Consider the following 19358-nt stretch of genomic DNA (forward strand, 5'->3'; position numbering starts at 1 on the left):
ATTATATATATAGACTACGTTATAGTACTTCTAAAAAAGAATCAAACATATATAATATATATAACAAACTGCAACCGACAATTCTCTATTTTTCTCCCATTTTCTCCTCTTTTCTGTCGTCCCCTCCAGCCCTCCCCACCTTTTCTTCCCTTTTCCTCATCTTTTCTGTCATCCCCTCTGTCTTTTCTTTCCTTTTCTCCTCATCTTTTCTCCTCTTCTCTTTTCTGTCGGCCTCCTCATCTTTTCTTCCCCTTTTCTCATCACCTTTTCTTCTCTTTTATGTCATCCCTTCCTCATCTTTTCTGAATTTCTCCCCTTCCCTCCTCATCTCTGCCCAATAACCCAGTTCTCTTGTTTCTCAGACTCAATACTCTCACCTCTCTTTGCACATCAGCCTCAGTCTTTCACCTCTCTCTACCAAGTCACTCTCTCCTCTTCTCAGCAATCTGCTCTCATTCTCTCAACTTTATTGAGGTATTACACTTCAACTTCTTTTCTATAATGAATTTTTTTTATGAAATTAGAATGTAATTTAGATTAAAACTTCGGTATTTTTCTAGATTTCTTGATGTAAGTAATCAAATCTATTGATTCCTAAAAAAAAGTACATTCATATTTTCTGAAAAATGATGTTAATTGTTATGAGTGATATTCCAAGTTCGGTTGAGCAAGAACCTTCTAGGTATGTAAGAGTAGAGTTTCGTGAAATTGATGTTACAATAAATATTTACTTATTTTAGTACATTTTTATATGCTAGATTAAAAATGACAAGCAGTGGTAGAGGTGGAAATGATCCAGCATGGAAGTACGCAACTCCCGTCGAAGGAAATCGAAATGGTACAACATGTATATTTTGTTTTGCCACTTTTAAAAGTGGAGGAATTACAAGATTGAAGAGTCATTTATCGGGTTATGATCCTCACAAGAGTGTAAAGAAATGTGATAAGGTGCCACCGGAGATCAAAACAGAGGTGATAGCATGGATAAAGAGAAAAGATTCTATTAAGCAAGAAAAGGTAGCTGTTCAAGATGATATTAAAGAAAAACTCCGCAATGATTATCTTGGAAATCAAACAAGTCTGTACAATGACAATGACGACAATGATGATGATGATGATGGATTTCAGTATCCACCAAACATGCACCCTGCAGAACGATAAGATTATCGTGCTGCAGTAAGACGATCAACCGTAGATCGTGATAAGAACTCTCAGTTTAGTAGAAGTGCAAGATTTCAATTTCCAGAACAATCGAGAGGCGGTAGTAGCAGTCAACAGCTACAACAAGTTGATCGATCAAAAACCTATCGGTGCTCATTTCCTGAGCCTCCAGTAGTAATGCCATCAAAACATAATCGATCAAAACAAAGCACAATTAAATCATTACTAAAAGGTGGTAGAGAACTATTGGCAACAATGGTGTCCAAATACCACATATATGATGCTGTCCCTTTTAACAAAGCTGATTCTCCATATTTCCAAAACATGTTGATTACAGCTGGAAATCTAGGTAAATTATATTGCGTTTACATATTTCTTCATGGACAATTATGTTAAGTAGAATTTATGTAATGAACATTCCTATAAAATAAATCATTTTCTTGTTTAGGTCCTGGTGTAAAGCTTCCTACCTCCTATGAAATTCAGACTCGTTACTTAGAGAATGAGTACACAGAAATGAAAAGGCATGTGGATACTCACAGAGAAACCTGGAAAATATATGGATGCACTATCATATGTGATGGATGGACTGGCCCAACCAAAATGTCTATTCTAAATTTCATGGTGTATTCAAAAGGTTCAACTATGTTTTTGAAGTCTGTAGATGCTTCACATATGAAAAAAAAATGCTCAGTACATAGAACTATTGTTAGATGAGATTATCCAAAATGTTGGACCAGAAAATGTTGTCCAGATTGTCACTGACAATGCATCAGCATTTAAAAAGGCCGGAAGGGAACTACAGAAAAAATATCCGCTGTTCTGGATCTCGTGTGCTGCCCACTGCATCGATTTGATATTTGAAGATATCGGGAAGCAAGAGACTGTTTCCACTGTCGTCAAATTGGCTCAAACTGTAACTAACTACATCTACAATCATGGTTGGGTACTGGCTGAAATGAGGAGCATCACGAAGGGAGATTTGATTCGACCGGGTAAAACTCGATTTGCAACAAATCACATTGCCATCGATAGTATTTTGAAGAAGAAATCTGATTTGAGAAAATTGTTTACAAGTAGCGCATGGAATGAGAATGCAGCGAGCAGGACCAGAGATGGCAAAAGGATATAAAAAAGAGTCCTCAATGGGACATTTTGCGACGGCATGGAAGCAGTCCATAAAATTTATAAGCCATTGTATGAGATTCTTCGAATTGTTGACACAGAAATTCAGCCAACCATGCCCATATTATATGATATGTTTGAAAGAGTGAAACAACAAATATCACAGATGAGAGGAAAGAAATGGGTGCTTAAAATCATCAATGATCGATGGGATAACACATTAAGTCAACCATTGCATGCAGCAGGTATTATTTATCTATCTCGAAATACGGTTGTATCTTGATAATTACTAAGTTAGATCTATATTATATAACTTTTTGGTTTCTTGTTTGTAGCACATTTCTTAAACCCAAATTTTCATTATCGACATGATGTTGGTTATAGCCTACATTTCACAAACTCTCTGGCAATAGTTGTCGAACAATTTAACATAAATGGAGAAATTGCGGATACATTTGTGGATGAGGTAACTTCTTATTGATGACAACCTTAAAAAAATTTGGGATTAGAAATGACTAATTTTCAAATGGTTAATGCAGATTGTATGCTTTAGAGATGCAAAGGAATCATTTGGGTCAACCATAGCAAGAAAAACAAGAGAAACCAGAAATACAGGTTTGTGGTATATCCGTATATGTATACATTAAAACACACACATACACACACATATAATTTCTTTAATAGAAAATGTTGATCTATTATAGCAGTAACTCATTGTAGTAGCTTTACAGCTGATTGGTGGACACAATGTGGGTATTCTGCACCAAACATGCAGAAAATTGCAATGCGTGTTTTGGCACAAACGGCTTCTTCTTCTGCGTGTGAGAGAAATTGGAGTACATTTGCTATTATTCATACCAAGCAAAGGAACCGTTTGGCATATCAGAAGTTGGAAAAGATTGTATACTACTACTACAACATGAAGCTGCGGCTGCGAGATAAACAAGCAAAGAATAATGTGGTCAATGAAAACAACTATATAGATCTACTTCATGTTGCAAGCGAGCCGCTTGATAATGGCATTGATCCACTTCATGATTGGATTATGCCTGCACACCTCGATGATGAAGCTGGAAGACCTCTTCCACAAGTTGTAGAAACTGCAACTAATGCTGGAATCAACGTAGAGAGAGTCTTATCTGAAGAAGTTGTTAAAAACCCAGAAGATAATTCAGATAGTGATGATGCGTGGGGTGGTACAGCAACTCTAGATAGTTCTGATGATGGTGGAAAGGGTGGAAGCTGAACAGGTGGTGGAGGTGAAAGATATGAATATGGACAATCTTCTGTGGATGGAGGATTCCAATTTACCTGTGAAGGTAATTTTGATCATGCCACCCAAGATGAAGACCACGGAGTGAGAACAGCTGGTCATGGTGCTCAAGAGAAAACCCGATATGGGAGGAGGACTAGAGGTGCAACTGATGACCAAAGTACCCCATCTGATGTTTCTTCAATTGCCTTAAGTTTTGACTCTATCAGTTTAGGCACAGAGCGCAGTGGGATCTCAAATGAATCTCATGAAGGCAACAATCAATTTGGTTATGATGCTTATGGATATAATCAATATGGAGAAGTATATGATCAGTCATCTAGTTGGGTTCATCCTTATTATCCCCTTATAGGGGAAACAGTCGGCAGCTCTAAAGAGATCTATAACTATCATGTTCATCACTACAATTCGCACTATATGGGTCATATGTCTTAGTCTGATTATTGCATTTTCGTAGACCAGCGAGCGGCTTTTCAACCGCCTAAAGTCTCTTTTTGGATGTAGATGAAGTTTACATTCATACGTATTTATATGTAGTTCCAAATTTCTAATAAATTGACTTTTTTCAAAAACGATATTTTCGTACACTGTATCCCCGATATCTCCCTTTTTCAAAGTACCGATAGATATGAAAATACCGATATTTAAAACCTGGGTGGTGACTGCTCAATGTTAGGGGTAAAGCGATCGGGAACTAGGGTGGGATCGAATGTGGTGGTCACACGGTTTCTTTGTTAAGCTTATTGAGGTGGTGGTACATTGTGATAATTTGGGGGTGGAGGGGTTTGGATTCAGTTTTCCTTTTTACAGTTGTTTTTAGTTTTTGGATATGTTGTCAAATCTCAAATAAGTCCATGCTCTTTTGAATCAAAGCTATTGTCTTGGACTCCTGATGTCTGAACTTGAGTAGCTAGTTTATTATCAACATAACCTAAATTGCCTGTTTAATGCCATGCGTTTTAGTGGTAGCATGTGTTGATGTGATCAAGAGATCCTGAGATGACTCACCCAATAGTTCATTATTGTGGTCACCTATTTCTGTTATTGCTATTTTTTAAATCAATTTGGCTCGATTAGTTGCTTGATTTTGGCTCTATTGTGGATCCATTTTACATGTTAGTCTTCTCTTTTTTGAGTGAAGAGGTTTTGTTTTTAGTTTTATTGCTGGTTGTTTTTGTGGATGTAATCCCTTTAGTATTGTGATTGCGATCAGTTTGCAATTGCAGTTTAATGGAATAAAATATACTTTGATTAGAAAAACATTGTAAATCATCCAACTGTTTTTGCTAACAATTAGGATACACTAGGTAGAAGGCCTACGCGGTGCTGCTGGTATACTATTGATATGGTTGAATTTTACATCGAAACTACGTTCTAAATATATTACATATAGTAAAACTATATTACACATTGTTCTATATTATAGATATATTCCATTGAAACACATTGTTCTACATTATAGATATATTACATCGAAACTACATTATAGGCATATGTTAAAGGCTACAGATGCTAACCAAAAATCTGATGCCTTTTCCAGATTGCAAATGTGATGTCTCTGCCAGATTCCACAAAATACATATGTCAACGAAGTAGTTGTTTATGTACATTGTGTCAAAAATGGTTAGGCTTGACCAAAACATGTGAAGACGGGTAGCTATTTGCATCAGGTCTTTAGATGAGTCTTGAAGTGAGTCTTCAAGTGAATCTGTAAGAATGTCACCCCTGCAGTAGATGAATGGATGCCGCCACTATCTTGGTTTTCGAACCAAAATTGGTTTTCAACGTTGTCCCTTTTTCCAGCAGACATATCCTAGTATGAAATTGAAAGACAATTACAAATAAAAAATACAATAAACAAATAAATAAACAAAAAAAAAGAGAGAGGAGAAAATCAACTGCATAGGTCATTAGCAACTTAAGAAAAAAAACAGCAAATAACTGTTTAAAATTAGATTCATATTAATTGCCTCTACTTGTTTTCTATTATTCATCAGCTGTAAAGGTAAATGAATTTACGAATTGAACTTTAACAGAAATAATGCACATATTATAAGAGCCTAAACACAGTAATCAAATTTCATTGTTTGAGAAATAACAAATGAGATAGATAGAGAAGCAAAACTGATCAGAAATGCAAAGTTCAAAAGATTTGCATTCTGTTTCTTGTTTTGGACTACAACATACTAAATCAAATAAAATGATTTCTTTTCATTTATTTTAATTCTATTTCAAAAGTGTCAGTATAGACTATGTCAAGTGGAATCTGGATGAATGTTTGAAGTTCTTGAAGTTTATGATATTAGTCTTAATAGTTGTGTGGAAGAATGCATACATGCATGTTGGCTCAAGGTTTAGTTCCTTTCACAAACCATCTTACATGAGACATATTGATCAGCGATCGATATGAAAACTTAATCGATGCAGACCTAATTAAAGTGAAATAAAAAGAGAGAAATGTTGCAGCATAATTCATGTCACTTACTTGCTAATCAAGCTGCTGCCTAAAGGTAAAAATGCTCTGTTGTGCTTGATCCCTCTTATCAGTTACAGTTTTCAGCTCATCCCATTTGCTTATCTACGACCTTAATTGCGTCATCAAGTTGCTGAATTTTGGACCTAACTACTTGTTGCTCTTTCCTTACTTCATCCAAATCACCACGTTTAAGCTACAATCAAATGATTGTGAAAATGATCAGCATACAATACATAATAAAGAAAGTCAGCAAAGAAAAATCAAGAGATTGTTAAAAAATCACCCCTAGTTATGCTAGTGCTGTGTGAACAAAAGAACATACTCATTGAATTAAGTAACATAAATTAGGCCCTTTTCCACTTTATTTACATGATTTCCTGGATCTCTTAATCATAAAAGGAAAAAAAAAAAAAAAAGGAAAAGATGCACACACATAATCCTTCTCACAACTTATCACAGAACCTTCATTGACAATATAGGGTTCATAGAGTGACTTTAAGCGAGCATTATAATCTATGTCCTGTTTTCCTCTATTATTCTCTCAACTAATAAACAATCAATTAATTCAAACAATATCTAATAAGAGAGATGTCAGCTCAGACAGATTTCACCACATCACTAAGCTGCACATGCAAATAGATGAAAAAACAGAAGAGAACAAAATAAGCTGTGGTATATATATAAAGCTATATTTGTTGCAGCACCATCTCAAACAGAAATTTGCATTCTTATATCACCTCAATGATTTTCTTCGTAATAAAGAATAAGTTTTTGCTTTATCTTGGAGGCATATATTAATACAATACTTACATACAAAAGGAGGACAAACTATTTCTATGGACACTGCAAAAAGGATTCTGCTGCAGTCTTTGGACAGCAGTAGCAGGTCATGCATTAACAAAAACCAAACATGCTTTTCTCCATTCACTCTATCCTACCCTAACTCTCAAAACAAAAAAGAATAAGCAGAAGGTCTCCTTATTCACATAGTTGAACTTTGATTCATACATCCACACCTCTACCTCAAACACCAAAAGAGATATAGTATCACACTATCACTATTCCAACTATTATTCATCACTTGTAATACAATCAAAAATGTCGCCTACTAAACCCTCAATTAAAGACAGACAAACTTCATTACGTTTACTGTGCTAACAATTCTCGTGCTAAATTCAACAAACGTCTAGATAGCAAAAGGAGGTTTTCTTTGCTGAATCTATTCATGATTGAAATACCTGCTGTTATCAAAATCTGGAACCTGCATGTATTTCTTTGACTTTTTTTTAGATGAATTCCATTTCAATCATGAATTCTAGGATCTGAGGAAGACAGTAATCATGAATAACTGGAATCTGCATTTACAGAGGAAAAAAAAAGGATTGATTATTAAATACAGAACTGAAGCGTTTTTAGCAGAAATTGAAAGTAGACAACAGATGATAATAAGAACAGAAAAGCTAGTATATTTATAGGTTCAATTTTTATTAATGAAATAGAGATGTTGTAAAATATGAGTAATATGAATGCTGTGAAAATAAAGATGTTCAACTTGATCTAATCTTGGTATGTACCTTTACAAAGGAAACACAAACTGATTTGCCCTCTTCCGTGCCTAAGCCTTTATAAAGACTGCAAATAATGGAAAATAGAGAAACTTCAAAACAACATAATATAGAGCAAAAACACAGCTCAGATTTGACATTTCTGAACAGGAGATTGTAACCCCTGTTCAATTCAAGCAGGGGTTACAATCTCCTTCTGTCTGGAAAACTTTGGGTTTAAATTTGAAATTTCTGAATTTTCCAGGAAAGAACCAAAAACCAACGCAAGAGAAATCGGAAAGAACCAAAAACCCACATAGAGAATTTGCAGCCAAACAGAGCCCTTAATTTATCAAACCCATGAATAACTCAACCTTACAAACCCTAAATCCAAATTACCAACTGAACACCATAGATCGAACACTCACCATGACTTCAACCATAGATCGAACACCAACAAAAACAAAAACAAAAACAGAAAAACATGCAACATACCAATCAGAGAAACCACTCACCCAAACCACAAATCAAACCGGAAACAACTGCAAATACAGAGAACTACAATTCTACAAATAACAAATGCTGCAATCAAACCAATGAATGAGCATTAATGAGAAGAAGCTACAAATATATATATATATATATAATACAGCATATTTTACATTAGAGGTTCAGTACTATATCACAATAACATAAAGTAATAGTGATTGTATCCTGTATGATGCAATTTAATACAACTGATACACCCAAACAAATTCCCAGAAAATTACAAACAACTATCCGGATCAACATACCTCATACAATTTCGATACTGCTCTCATCCTGATTGAAAATCCAAATGCCCCTAAATCAATATCAATCTCAGCAACGCCTGCACCACCCAAACCCAAAATCAGTGACATGCAAAGCTTCAGAATGAGTTTGAGGAAATTATCTGAAAAACAGATGTACAGTACCTGGGCAAAATCAATGTCTATTGAGGGAACAACCTCTCTCTCTCTCTCTATCAATCTACCTAAATCTCTACCCGTCACCTTCTATCCGCCTCCGTGGAGCCGAGAAAGGAAGACGCGTGAAGCATTCGGTGGTAGCTCAACGGATTAACAGGTGGCAGGGACATATGAGCGTAATTTGATTAAAGGAGTTGTGGTATCTCAGCAATGCAACAGGTGGCCTATGCAATTCCTATAAACAAATAAGGGAAAAAAGGTCCCGTCCCTGTTCATTTCGTTTGTCGTCACTCCGTTTGCGCTTTAGTATAGTTATAATAATAATAATAATATGAGTACATGACTTCTACAATATAATTGCATTTTTAATAGAGACTATTCTACAATGGTTATTTAGAAAGTAAACAGTTCCGGTTATAAAAGCCCATTTACAGTTGCATTACATTGGATCACTCTCTCTGAAGTAGGTCTAATGGGATTCAAGACTAGAGAGTTGAGATGCTTACTGAATTACAGAGAAAAGAAAATAGAAGAATATATACATAACTAGGATTGAAGTTGTAGATAGCCTGCAGTCATGGGCTGAAAAATGGAGTCAAATTCTAAAGCAGCTGCTAATTCTGGCCATAAGATACATGAAACAGTCCAAGAACCATCACCCTTTGCACTTGGCCTTTGGTTCATGTAAGCCACTCCAATCCTCTCAATAGTTGAACAGACCGTCCCAAGCACCGGACTCCCAAATCCGAAGTCCAATTCAGCAACTGGAAACATTCTCCCCGATGACAAAACAAGTGCCGGCACTCCTCCTTGTCCTAGCACAATCTTGGATAGCATTAATCCTGGCCTGTGGCACTGAATCCAATCAATCAAATCCAAGAAATGTTCCTCATTTGTTACTTTGGAAATTGCCTCACGCACTATGTCAGCAACATCTGATATAGAACCCTTCTTCAACTCATCCACACTTGCCTCTCCAAAAGCCAAAGACAACACATTCCCAATGTAATTTGACATATTGGAATTGGGATTTTGATCTCTTTTATGCAATCTAGATCGTCCATCCACTAACCAGCCCATCTTACACATTGCAGTATGGGTTTTGTTAGTGCTGGTACTGATGATATTGGCTTTGACCATAGTTTTCCATACATAAGCCGAGACTGCCTCAATTTTTGTTCTCTTCGTACCATTTCTACATGCTTGACTTTGCAGCTGATTAATGCTCGAATTATTGATGAAATAAAGCCGCTTAACCAAGGGTTTGGGTGTTGGGATATTCATGATCTCTTCCATGGTGCACTTGACAAAACTTTGGTCCAAGGAGGAGTGGTACCTAGGAGGGTTGCGTGCACTGATTCGGAGGTTTCTCTGGTGATCCGGTAAGCAGGAGATTGGCTTGTTTCGGGCCATTTCGGACCACGAAAGGAGGAATTTACCAAAGCTACTAGCATCCCCAAGTGCATGGTCAAAAGTGAATGTGATCGAAACACCCCCACAAGTGTAATATGTGACTTGGATTTGTAGAGGAAAGTCGGGGTGGATGGAGACTAGCTTGTTCCCTCGAAGAGACTGATCAAGATCATAGAAGTTTAATGTGTTTAAAGGAATGTTAGCTTGAGCTTCAAGAACTAGAGCTCCGCTATTGTCACACATGATTTCGGGTTCGTTGGTATTTGGATTTAGGACAATCTGACCAGCAAATGGGTAGTAATAATTGAGGGTTTTGGCTAGGGAGCTCTTGAGGGATTCTATGATATTAATGTTGGCATCTGGCTTGCTGGGATAGAAATAGAAGTATGAGACTGGAAAGCGGCCTGAGAGCAAGTCTAAGTTTGAGAGAGTGAGGATATGAGGCTTCACCAAGGGATTTGAAGCTTTGACAACGAATTTTCTGGTGAAGTTCACCTCAAATTCAGCAGCCTCAAGTTCCATTGAAAACTTGATGGGGCTGTATTGAAGAAATTGCTCTTGTATTGCTGAGCTCTTCACACTTTCTTTATGGCAGTGCGCAAGAATCATGGGTCATGAGCATATGCTTATATAGTAATATTACAGTATGTGTAGTGTAATATATTAGTTGGGAGAGCAGTACTCAAACTGAAAAGTTAATGAGATTGAGGAATCCACGTCTCTCTTTCAGCTTTTAATGTTGCACTGATATTGTCTCCAAATCAACTCTAATTACTATTTCTTCTTTTTCTTATCAAAATGTGAAATTTCATTGTGAAAAATTGGCTACATGGATAATCGTCGATGCACATCTACAGTTTTTTCTTTTTGATAAGGATGCGCATCCAGTTGGAGTCGACTTCTTCCGCATCACTCGTCTGAGAAGAAAATAGTCTCTAGTTCTTCCGAGACATTAAACGGTTTTTTTTTTATAAGAAATATTCAACACAATTAAATACAAGTGTCTCTAGGGCATTCTGACTCTAAACGGTCAAACAATATAATAAAGCTTTTGTCGCTTGAAAAGGAAAAGAATTTTCTCAAACTTTTGCTTCAGTGATTCCATGACCAAGGTTGGCAAACACATCTGCTACGAAGTTTGCTTCTCTGAAAATGTGCTTGAAACTGGCTGAATTGAATTTTTTTGCCTTGCTCCGGATGTCTTCAACAATCTGAAGTAGTCTCCATGGTGGCTTGGTTTCGCTGTTGACTTGATCAATGACTAACTTGGAGTCATCTTCAACAATGACATTTTGGCATCCTTTATCTTTTGCTATGATGAGGCTGTCTCTTAAAGCTGTTGCTTCTGCAGTCGGCACTGAGGCATAATTTCCAATGTTTTTTTTGTAATTGCAATGATAGGAATTCCATTAGAATCTCTAATAATAATTCTACAAGCAGCAGAATTATTAGTAAACCGAACCATCAAAATTGATCTTGACTGCATTGCTTGGGGGAGGTTGCCACTTGATGAGTTGATGGTGGCTTGGTGGTTTGACTTAGAACCTCCCTGGTTGCTCTGAACCGAGACATTACACTGTTGGTTATGCAATCTAACCAATGATTGGTGTGAAGTTTTATCTCAAAAAGGTCTAAATGCTAGGTATCATTTCTAGCATACGTAATACCAACTTTCCAATCGAACATTAATTTAATTTACTTCACACAATTTCAAACACAATGACGCTATTGATTGACAAACAATTAGGTGAAAGAACGCACATGCATTTGGTTTGAATCGTCGAGTTTGGCAGGCACCATGATTGTGAAGAGAACCCTGAATTTCCAATACCTGAATGCGATGACGTTGTGACTTGTGAAAGCTAGCCAATCATACTCCAAGTGATCTTCAAAACACGAGGAGCACGACTGATTTGATTCATTCCACCTCCGGCAAATAATGCAGCTAATTAAGTGTTACTATTTTGGTTATTTTGAGAGAGAAAAATTACTTTGTTTCACAGGAATGGAAGACTTTTGTAGATTCCCCATTAGGTTGAGCTTGGAATGGGTTCAAAAGGGGACATCATAGCCTTGCCACTTTATGACGGTATTCCCAATGTAGACAATTTTAGTGATTTAGTCATGTGTAGTTCCATAAAGTCGGGGGCTTTTGCTTGATTTGATAGCACTCAAATTTAATCATGCATGGCACCTTCTGCATAATATCTTTGATTTGTGATCATAGTCCAGAGTTAGAGTTTTTTTTATTGTAATTTCTAAATTTATTCACTTGACTTTTTATGTCATATTAAATTTTCAAATACTACCCGATCAAAAAAAATTTCAAATACTAAATTTACTCGCTAAACCTCACTAAAATTCCTCTAATAACTTCACTAATATAATTTACAAACTATTATCCTTAAAATGGGTCCTTGACCCAAAGCACCAAAATGAGCAAAAATTATCTCATTTACCCTAGCAACAGATTTTTGTTCCCACCTACACAATTTAACAACAAATAACCATTTTACCCCCAACCTAATTAAAGAATTACAACCATTGCCACACTCTCTATCTCATCCCTTCGGCCGAAGCCTCTCTCTCTCTCTCTCTCTCTCTCTCTCTCTCTCGTCCACCGTCGTACTCTTCAAGAACGTCTGATTCATCGACTTCATCACCGATCTCCATGTGTTCGGCAAGGTCTATCTCCACCGATCTACCGCCGGAGCTTAAATTTCAGATAGTAACATGGATGGTTCAGAAGTCCTGAAGCTCCGGCAATGTCGCAGCTCCTTGGAGACCGGAGTTCCGATCCGGCGAGGACATCGAGCTACAGCGGAAGCAAGTCTGACGAACCGTCAGGGAAAGAAGGCATAGCCTGCAAAATGAATTTGCAGCCACTTCTCAAGCCTTTAGGAGGCCTTGACAGCAATTTCTCAGCTTTGAATTGTGAAGGTGACATGTTTCTGGTTTGGTGAACCGTTGGCAGCTTTAGAAGGTTCCTTCAGTAACTCAGGGATATCATCCTCCGTTCGTTTGGCCCTTGATGATGATAAATTATTGGCAGTCAAAGTCCAATTGTTTATGTGGGCAATGGTGGATAGCATTTCATGCTTTACAACTAGACCAAACAACTTCAAGAAAATAGCAGAAGTACAGAAGGCATATATATTAGTATACTAAATGTAAGGCTAAGCATTAATTCTAGGTTGGTGGACCTTTGGGGGATAAAAAGTTCCTTACAGTAACTCATATATATCATCATCCATTCTTTCATAACTAGCACCATTCTTTCATATATATTAGTTCTCCTTTCCCAAATCAATTTCTTTTTTTGGGTAAAATTGGGGCAGAAGGCCCAGAAGGAAAGAAAAATGAAAAAAAAAGGAGTCATATTGGGGCAACAGAGGTCTGTTAAATGTCTATTGGGGGGCAATAGACGTTTTTAAATTTATATAATCTCTTCGTTTTTTTCTTTAATCAAAGTTTTATTTGTCTAATCTTAGAAAGATTAGTTCTCATTCCGACTACCAAAAGTTCTATTAGGGGGTAATAGACGTCTATTGGAGGGCAATACATAGCTGATAGGCGTCTATTGGAGGGCAATAGAAGTCTATTAAAGGGGCAATAGAGGTTTTCAGAAAAATCCGGTGTGACCTGAATCCGGCGACTAGTGATCGGAATCCCGTGGCCCGTGACGGGTTCTGGCGAAGTCTCCTATGGTTTCTCTCTCTTCCATTCTCTCTCTCTCTCTCTCTCTCTCTCTCTCTCTCTCTCTCTCTAAGTAACAAAGGGGTTAGGGGTAAAATGGTATTAAAAACAAAAAAAAATCTTAATGGGATAGTAGGGAATACTCCCTTAGAGTGTATTGGGTAAGAGGGAATTAAAAAAACTTAATGGGGTTAGTGGGAAAAAAATCCCTAGAAATGGGGTAAATGGACAAAAACCCTTAAAATAAAAAACTTAGTCATTTCAATGATTTAATTACTCTGTAAATCTTAATTACATATTTATTCCTTAATCAGACAATATAAATCTCTTTTTCAAAAAAAAAAATCAAAAACCAGGTATTGAGTTTTAAAAATTAATTTCTAATCAACAAGAAAATAACATGAACTATTATGGGTTTTTTCTTTCTTTCTATTTTAGCTGTGCAAAAAAAGGAAAATGAAGATTAATTATTTTTTCTTAACGTTTATTATATTTTCTCTATTTTTTGTACCTCATGGTTAATTATTTAAATATTTAAAAATAATAATAATCGCTAGCTCTTTTTTTTTTTTTTACAAATATAATGGATAGACTTAGATTTATGTCATACTATGATTTATTTTGTTTTTCCTCATCAATATGTGTTCAACATGTATATCATACATTTTTATGTCACATGATCTTACTCACAATTTTAATTCTTATTAAATATATATGAATGCTATGATGAGTATGTAGTGAAATTGGAAAATGAAAATAGATAAGAAAAATAATAATGAATGCAATCTAATATTATTGAATTGGAAAGTGTATAAAAAATCAATATAATATAAATGATCATTTAACCAATTTTAGCTTAAAAATTGCCCACTTGCTCCACTAATAGTTCTTTAACCCCATTTATCCAAAACACTCTAAGAGATTATTTCCCTAATACCCAATTAATTCTTTTTTTATTATTATTTTTTTTGGGACTTTTTTGCCCTCTCCGTCTTTCTCACTTAGAGAGAGAAGTCATCATCCACTTTGCTGTGCTCCGGTGACCAGTGGCCGGCCGCGGTCTCCGGTGACCGGATTCCGGCAACCGATGACCGGAATCCGGCGACGGTCACCGGAATCTCGAATCCGACTGCCGGACTGGTGACCGGATTCCGGCGTTTGACTTTATTACCTCCCAATAATCATATTATTGCCCCCCAGTAACAAGTTCATTGGGGATCAATAATTAGTGAAAAATGAATATGTTTTTAATTTTGAATGTTTTAGTAGGTTTATCCAAATAAATAATTTTATTATTGCCCCCCAATAATCTTATTATTGCCCTAATAAACATTTTATTACCCCCTAGTAATATTATTATTCCCTCCCAATAATCTTATTATTACCCTCCACTAATCATATTATTGCCCTCAAGTGAATTGCATAAACACCCAAAACCAAAATGAACACGCTACAAACGCATTTGATCAATTTATATGTTCAATTGTACACGTTACTTTTTTTTTTCTTTTTTTTCCTTCCCCATTCTCGGAGCTCACAATATACCAAAAAAAAAAAATTCTATAGGCACCCACCGGAGTGTGAGGCCGGCAATTCGGGTCTCTTCTGATCGAGGCTCTGGGTTCTCTGAGTCAAAGGCTTGGAAGTTGAAGATTGGGGAGGCTTCGAGATGCGGCCGACTCCTCCTCCTTCGCTGCCGTCCCAGAATTTGCTCTGGGCACCAGATCGGATCTACCGGGGATGAAATTGTTATGGGAACTTCGTCAACAGCCGTCAGGTGGGTGGATAAAGATGGTCGACGATGGCAGAGTGGCGATCGGAGAGGTCAATGGTGGGGATTGGTTGGGCGTCGAGTCGGGTCGTCAGTGGGGGGGATGGAGGAGAGACCCGAGTCTGGAGAGAGAAATCGGTGAGAGGGATGGAGAGAGAGAGAGAGAGAGAGAGAGAGAGAGAGAGAGAGAGAGAGAGAGAGATGTGTAATTTATTAATTAAAATGAGGGTAATAATGTCAATAGATGTTAGATTGGGTAAGTGGGATTAAAAAACTCTTAGTGGAGTAAGTGGACAATTTTGAAGCTGAAATTGGGTAAGTGGTCACGGCCCCTATTTTTTTTTGTATAATTATTTTCCTTAATAGTCATTCTGTAGTAGGTTATATATGTCATTTAATAATTCATAATAGAATGAGGTCAAGTGGGATGAAATCGGGACAACCTATTGTTCTATCTCAATTATGTCCCCTCAATATGATTGGTGCACAGAGATTAAAAAATGAAACAAAAGATTAATAAAATATTTTTTTAATCTCTGTGGACCAATCATGTTGAGGGGACAAAATTGAGACACAGAAATCTGAGACAACTGACTTCATCACAGGTCAAGTGAGCAGATTTGGAGATCCTAATATAAACACTCAATAAGTTATTATTATTATTAGTTTTTTAATATCCAAGGGGGAGGGCAAGATCTTAATTTAGGCATTGAGAAAAATGAATAATAACCAAGAATCAGGTTTGATGACACAAAAAATTACACAAATTTTTAAACATTTGTTGGACCATTGAATTTACAACATTCAATGGTGTGGATCAGTGATGATATGATGTATATCCTTGAATGTTATAAAATCAAATGGTCTAAATGTTGTATAATATTTTTTTTTGAAAATAATAAAGTCATATATGTTTAAGGAAAAGAGAATTCGGGACATCATTGATAATAGAGGTCTCTTTATAACCACTATGGATTAGGAGATCTAGAATATTCTACCATATTACAACCAATGTTTTAAAAGGCTGAGGCGTAGCCGAGGCGTAGCCGAGGCGTTTTCGGGAGAGCCTCAAGAAGGCGTTCGCCTTGAGGCGTAAGGCGTAAGCCTTACGTATAAATCAGTTGTATTTATGTATATAACTAGTCTTATATATAGAACATGTATTGTAACCAAAAACTAACATTTGACAACCAAAATCAGACTACTCCCTCCCAATTACACACTGAAACTCAGAAACCAATCACACAGACTGAAAAAAACAGAAGTTGGGAATTGTTTACATACAATTCTGATGGTAATGGCTCAAAGCTTAAAAGCTGATTATCAGCATCATTGTTATTGGCTTCACTGAGATCCCTCAAACTTCTGCTAGGAGTCTTGTCTATGCAGCCACATCATGTGCCCCTGAAACTCACAAAACAAACATAACTGTCACGTCACAACACAAACATAACTGTCAATTTCTCTAAAAGATAATAACAGAAGCTATACCAGAAGCTAATTATCAGTGATTAGTACTCTAGCCAGCCTCACTATACTTGAAGGTGTTCGATCTGCCATACAAGGAACATTACTACAATAAGTAGAAACTTAATTGAGAAAGCAATTCTGCTAGAGGTAAAGCCAGTAACTTTGGCCATAATGAAACACCACTCCTTTGTTTTGATTACAAAATGATTACCAGAAACACATGAAAATCCCAGATTGCTATTATATATGAGTAATATGACCAAAGCACATGATAATCCCCAACACTATGGTCTGCATATTCTGCAAACCTTGCCAATACCATGTTCTTTCCCTCATTTAGTATCAATTGCTATCACTGCACCGATTGCTATCATACATGATTTTCATTCATTTATGCTATTATCATAATCTCACATTCCCAGTTGCACCAAAGTGATTAATTGAACAAAAAAAACAAAACATTTGCTGCAAATCGGATTCACCAGCAAGATCGAGGAAATCAAATTCATACCTTAAATCCTTTGCTGCAAATCCGATTCCAAATCTCCAAGTGAGAAAATCTCTTGCTCCAAGTGCGAAAAAAGCCTCCTTTAGAGCCAAATCCTTGAGAAAACTCATGGGCTCTTGATGATTTTATCAAATTTGTTTCTTGAGAATTGGGATTTGGAAGTGAAAGAGTCGGAGTTTTGATGGAGGAGGCTGAAGGAATCGAAAATAACTTCAGCTCGAGACCTGAAGGAGTTTTAACTCTCAAAACCACCAAAACGACGTCGTTTTGGTGAAGACGAAAAAAAAAAAAAATTCTCAGGCGTTCGCTTTAGACGCCTTAAGGCGCGCTTTGGCCGCCTTTTCCGCCTGCATCGCCGCCTTGCCCGCCTCTGCGCCTCACCTGCAAAACACACTCATTTTCTACAGCGCCTCGCGCTTTCTAAGCCTCAGGCGCGCTTTTTAATACATTGATTACAACTAGAAGAAATAATCATGTTTAGGCCAGGCACACGCAAATTGGGTTTCCTTCAACAATTTTTAATGTCACTGCCACTGATACTAAACCAAATACTAATCGGAAAATTTATTGAGTTTGAACATACATTACTAGTACCTAGAATGTCGTAAGCATATGTAGTATTGTACACAGGTATGATTTAGTGATTTACGTGCAAATAAACCACATTCAACTCTCTTCACTTCCCTATCATCCCTCACCACTTCAGTAACCCCAAATGTTTAGCTTTCGATGATAATTCTTATATTTGTTAATTTCACGAGGACTCATTAATTCGATCTCAAAATATAATAGGGTTTGTTATTAGGCGGTTCATAAAAGTGATCGGTTGCTTGATAGAGATTAAGTTGAATAGGCCGGACTGCCGGAGAGACGATCTTGTTCTCTTCATTACCAAATGATGAAGTCAAACTAAACGCGCTTCAAGCTCGGTTTTGCAATTAAGTAGGGGGTGACAATTAACTTCTCCAGGATCAAAAAATTTGCCAAAGAATAGAGGAATTTACCACTTGGGCATGTCAAATAAAAGAGAGAGTGTGCGTGTGTACTCTAGCCTTCATTTTCATGTGATGTAAACTTCGGTGTTTGGTTGGAGTATACTACAGTGTTTCTTGTAACCGTTGAGGACGGACTAGATGCACACTTGGCCATCTCTTTCCCTCTCAATTGTAGGCCAAATGAATTCTGAGGCAGAACCTAAAATAGATGGATGAAACTCATGAAAGTATAATTAACTCGATGTTTTATTTAATTAAGCTTCTGAAAGAGATGGCTTAAAAGTTTTAATTTATTCAGGAAATGGCCAAGTACTCAAAATTTCCTCATTCCTACTCGGTGGCTCTTCTGCAGAAATGGGCATTACTAATTTATTTAATTATGCTATGGGCAACCTATTAGCTAGATGGTCTAACCTTCAGATGTGGTCCTTAACTCAAGTTAGAGGACAGTACCGTGCATACTAAACTCGTACACTATTCAGTTAAGTAATGTCCATGGCAATTTGAAAATGACCAAATCATGCATGATGAGAAACTATCATAAGAGGACGGCTTCCTGAATTCTGGTGTAAATAACACCAGGACGTAAAGTCGTAAACCATCTACATCAGTTGCTACGTACATACAAATCCATACTGATCGATCATCGATGCAGCCTCATCTGGTCTAACTATAATACTATATAGCCAAGTATTTGTTTTCTCTGTCTTTTTTTTTAAGGTTTTCATGGTTAGGCATACCTTAGTGGTGTTAAGCCAGAGATTCTATCAATTAACACACTCCATGAAACTATTAGGTTGAAGTTGGCCAATGTCATGAAGTTGCATGAACAGTTGCTGAAAAAATGACAACACAATTGGCAAGCAATTGTGGTCCAATATTTCAATGTTCATGTACTACATTACATTCAATTCAGTCACCATATAAACCGGTATAACCTCCCATTCCTACCCACATTGCAGATCACCAATAATTT

At 36.7% G+C, this 19358-nt stretch overlaps 2 protein-coding genes and 2 long non-coding RNA genes across 5 annotated transcripts; 1 reads left to right on the forward strand and 3 right to left on the reverse strand.

Annotated features, from left to right (window-relative positions):
• The first annotated feature begins 2297 nt into the window (after nt 1-2297).
• Nucleotides 2298-4790, forward strand: LOC121050642. Its single transcript, XM_040511422.1, has 5 exons — nt 2298-2531; nt 2622-2752; nt 2826-2901; nt 3018-3247; nt 4773-4790. Exons 1-5 carry the CDS (start codon nt 2327-2329, stop codon nt 4788-4790), a joined length of 660 nt encoding a protein of 219 aa, XP_040367356.1. The 5' UTR covers nt 2298-2326.
• A 107-nt stretch (nt 4791-4897) lies between these two features.
• Nucleotides 4898-8510, reverse strand: LOC121050760. Its single transcript, XR_005803798.1, has 5 exons — nt 8374-8510; nt 7610-7667; nt 7274-7390; nt 6045-6228; nt 4898-5372 (listed from the first exon to the last, which is right to left on the reverse strand). It is a non-coding gene; the product is annotated as an uncharacterized LOC121050760 (long non-coding RNA).
• Nucleotides 8511-8843: 333 nt separating this feature from the next.
• Nucleotides 8844-10540, reverse strand: LOC112180810 (coniferyl alcohol acyltransferase). The gene has a single exon (XM_024319373.2). It carries the CDS (start codon nt 10462-10464, stop codon nt 9076-9078), a length of 1389 nt encoding a protein of 462 aa, XP_024175141.1. The 5' UTR covers nt 10465-10540; the 3' UTR covers nt 8844-9075.
• A 6134-nt stretch (nt 10541-16674) lies between these two features.
• LOC112175091 lies at nt 16675-17808 on the reverse strand. 2 transcript variants are annotated; one of them, XR_002926301.2, is made up of 3 exons: nt 17391-17808; nt 16901-16982; nt 16675-16813 (listed from the first exon to the last, which is right to left on the reverse strand). It is a non-coding gene; the product is annotated as an uncharacterized LOC112175091 (long non-coding RNA). The 2 variants fall into 2 exon arrangements; XR_005802544.1 differs by having other exon boundaries at nt 16901-16962; nt 17391-17804.
• Between the last annotated feature and the right edge of the window lie 1550 nt (nt 17809-19358).

This window comes from Rosa chinensis, chromosome 7 (genome assembly GCF_002994745.2).
Source record: "Rosa chinensis cultivar Old Blush chromosome 7, RchiOBHm-V2, whole genome shotgun sequence".
NCBI classification, from domain to species: domain Eukaryota; kingdom Viridiplantae; phylum Streptophyta; class Magnoliopsida; order Rosales; family Rosaceae; genus Rosa; species Rosa chinensis.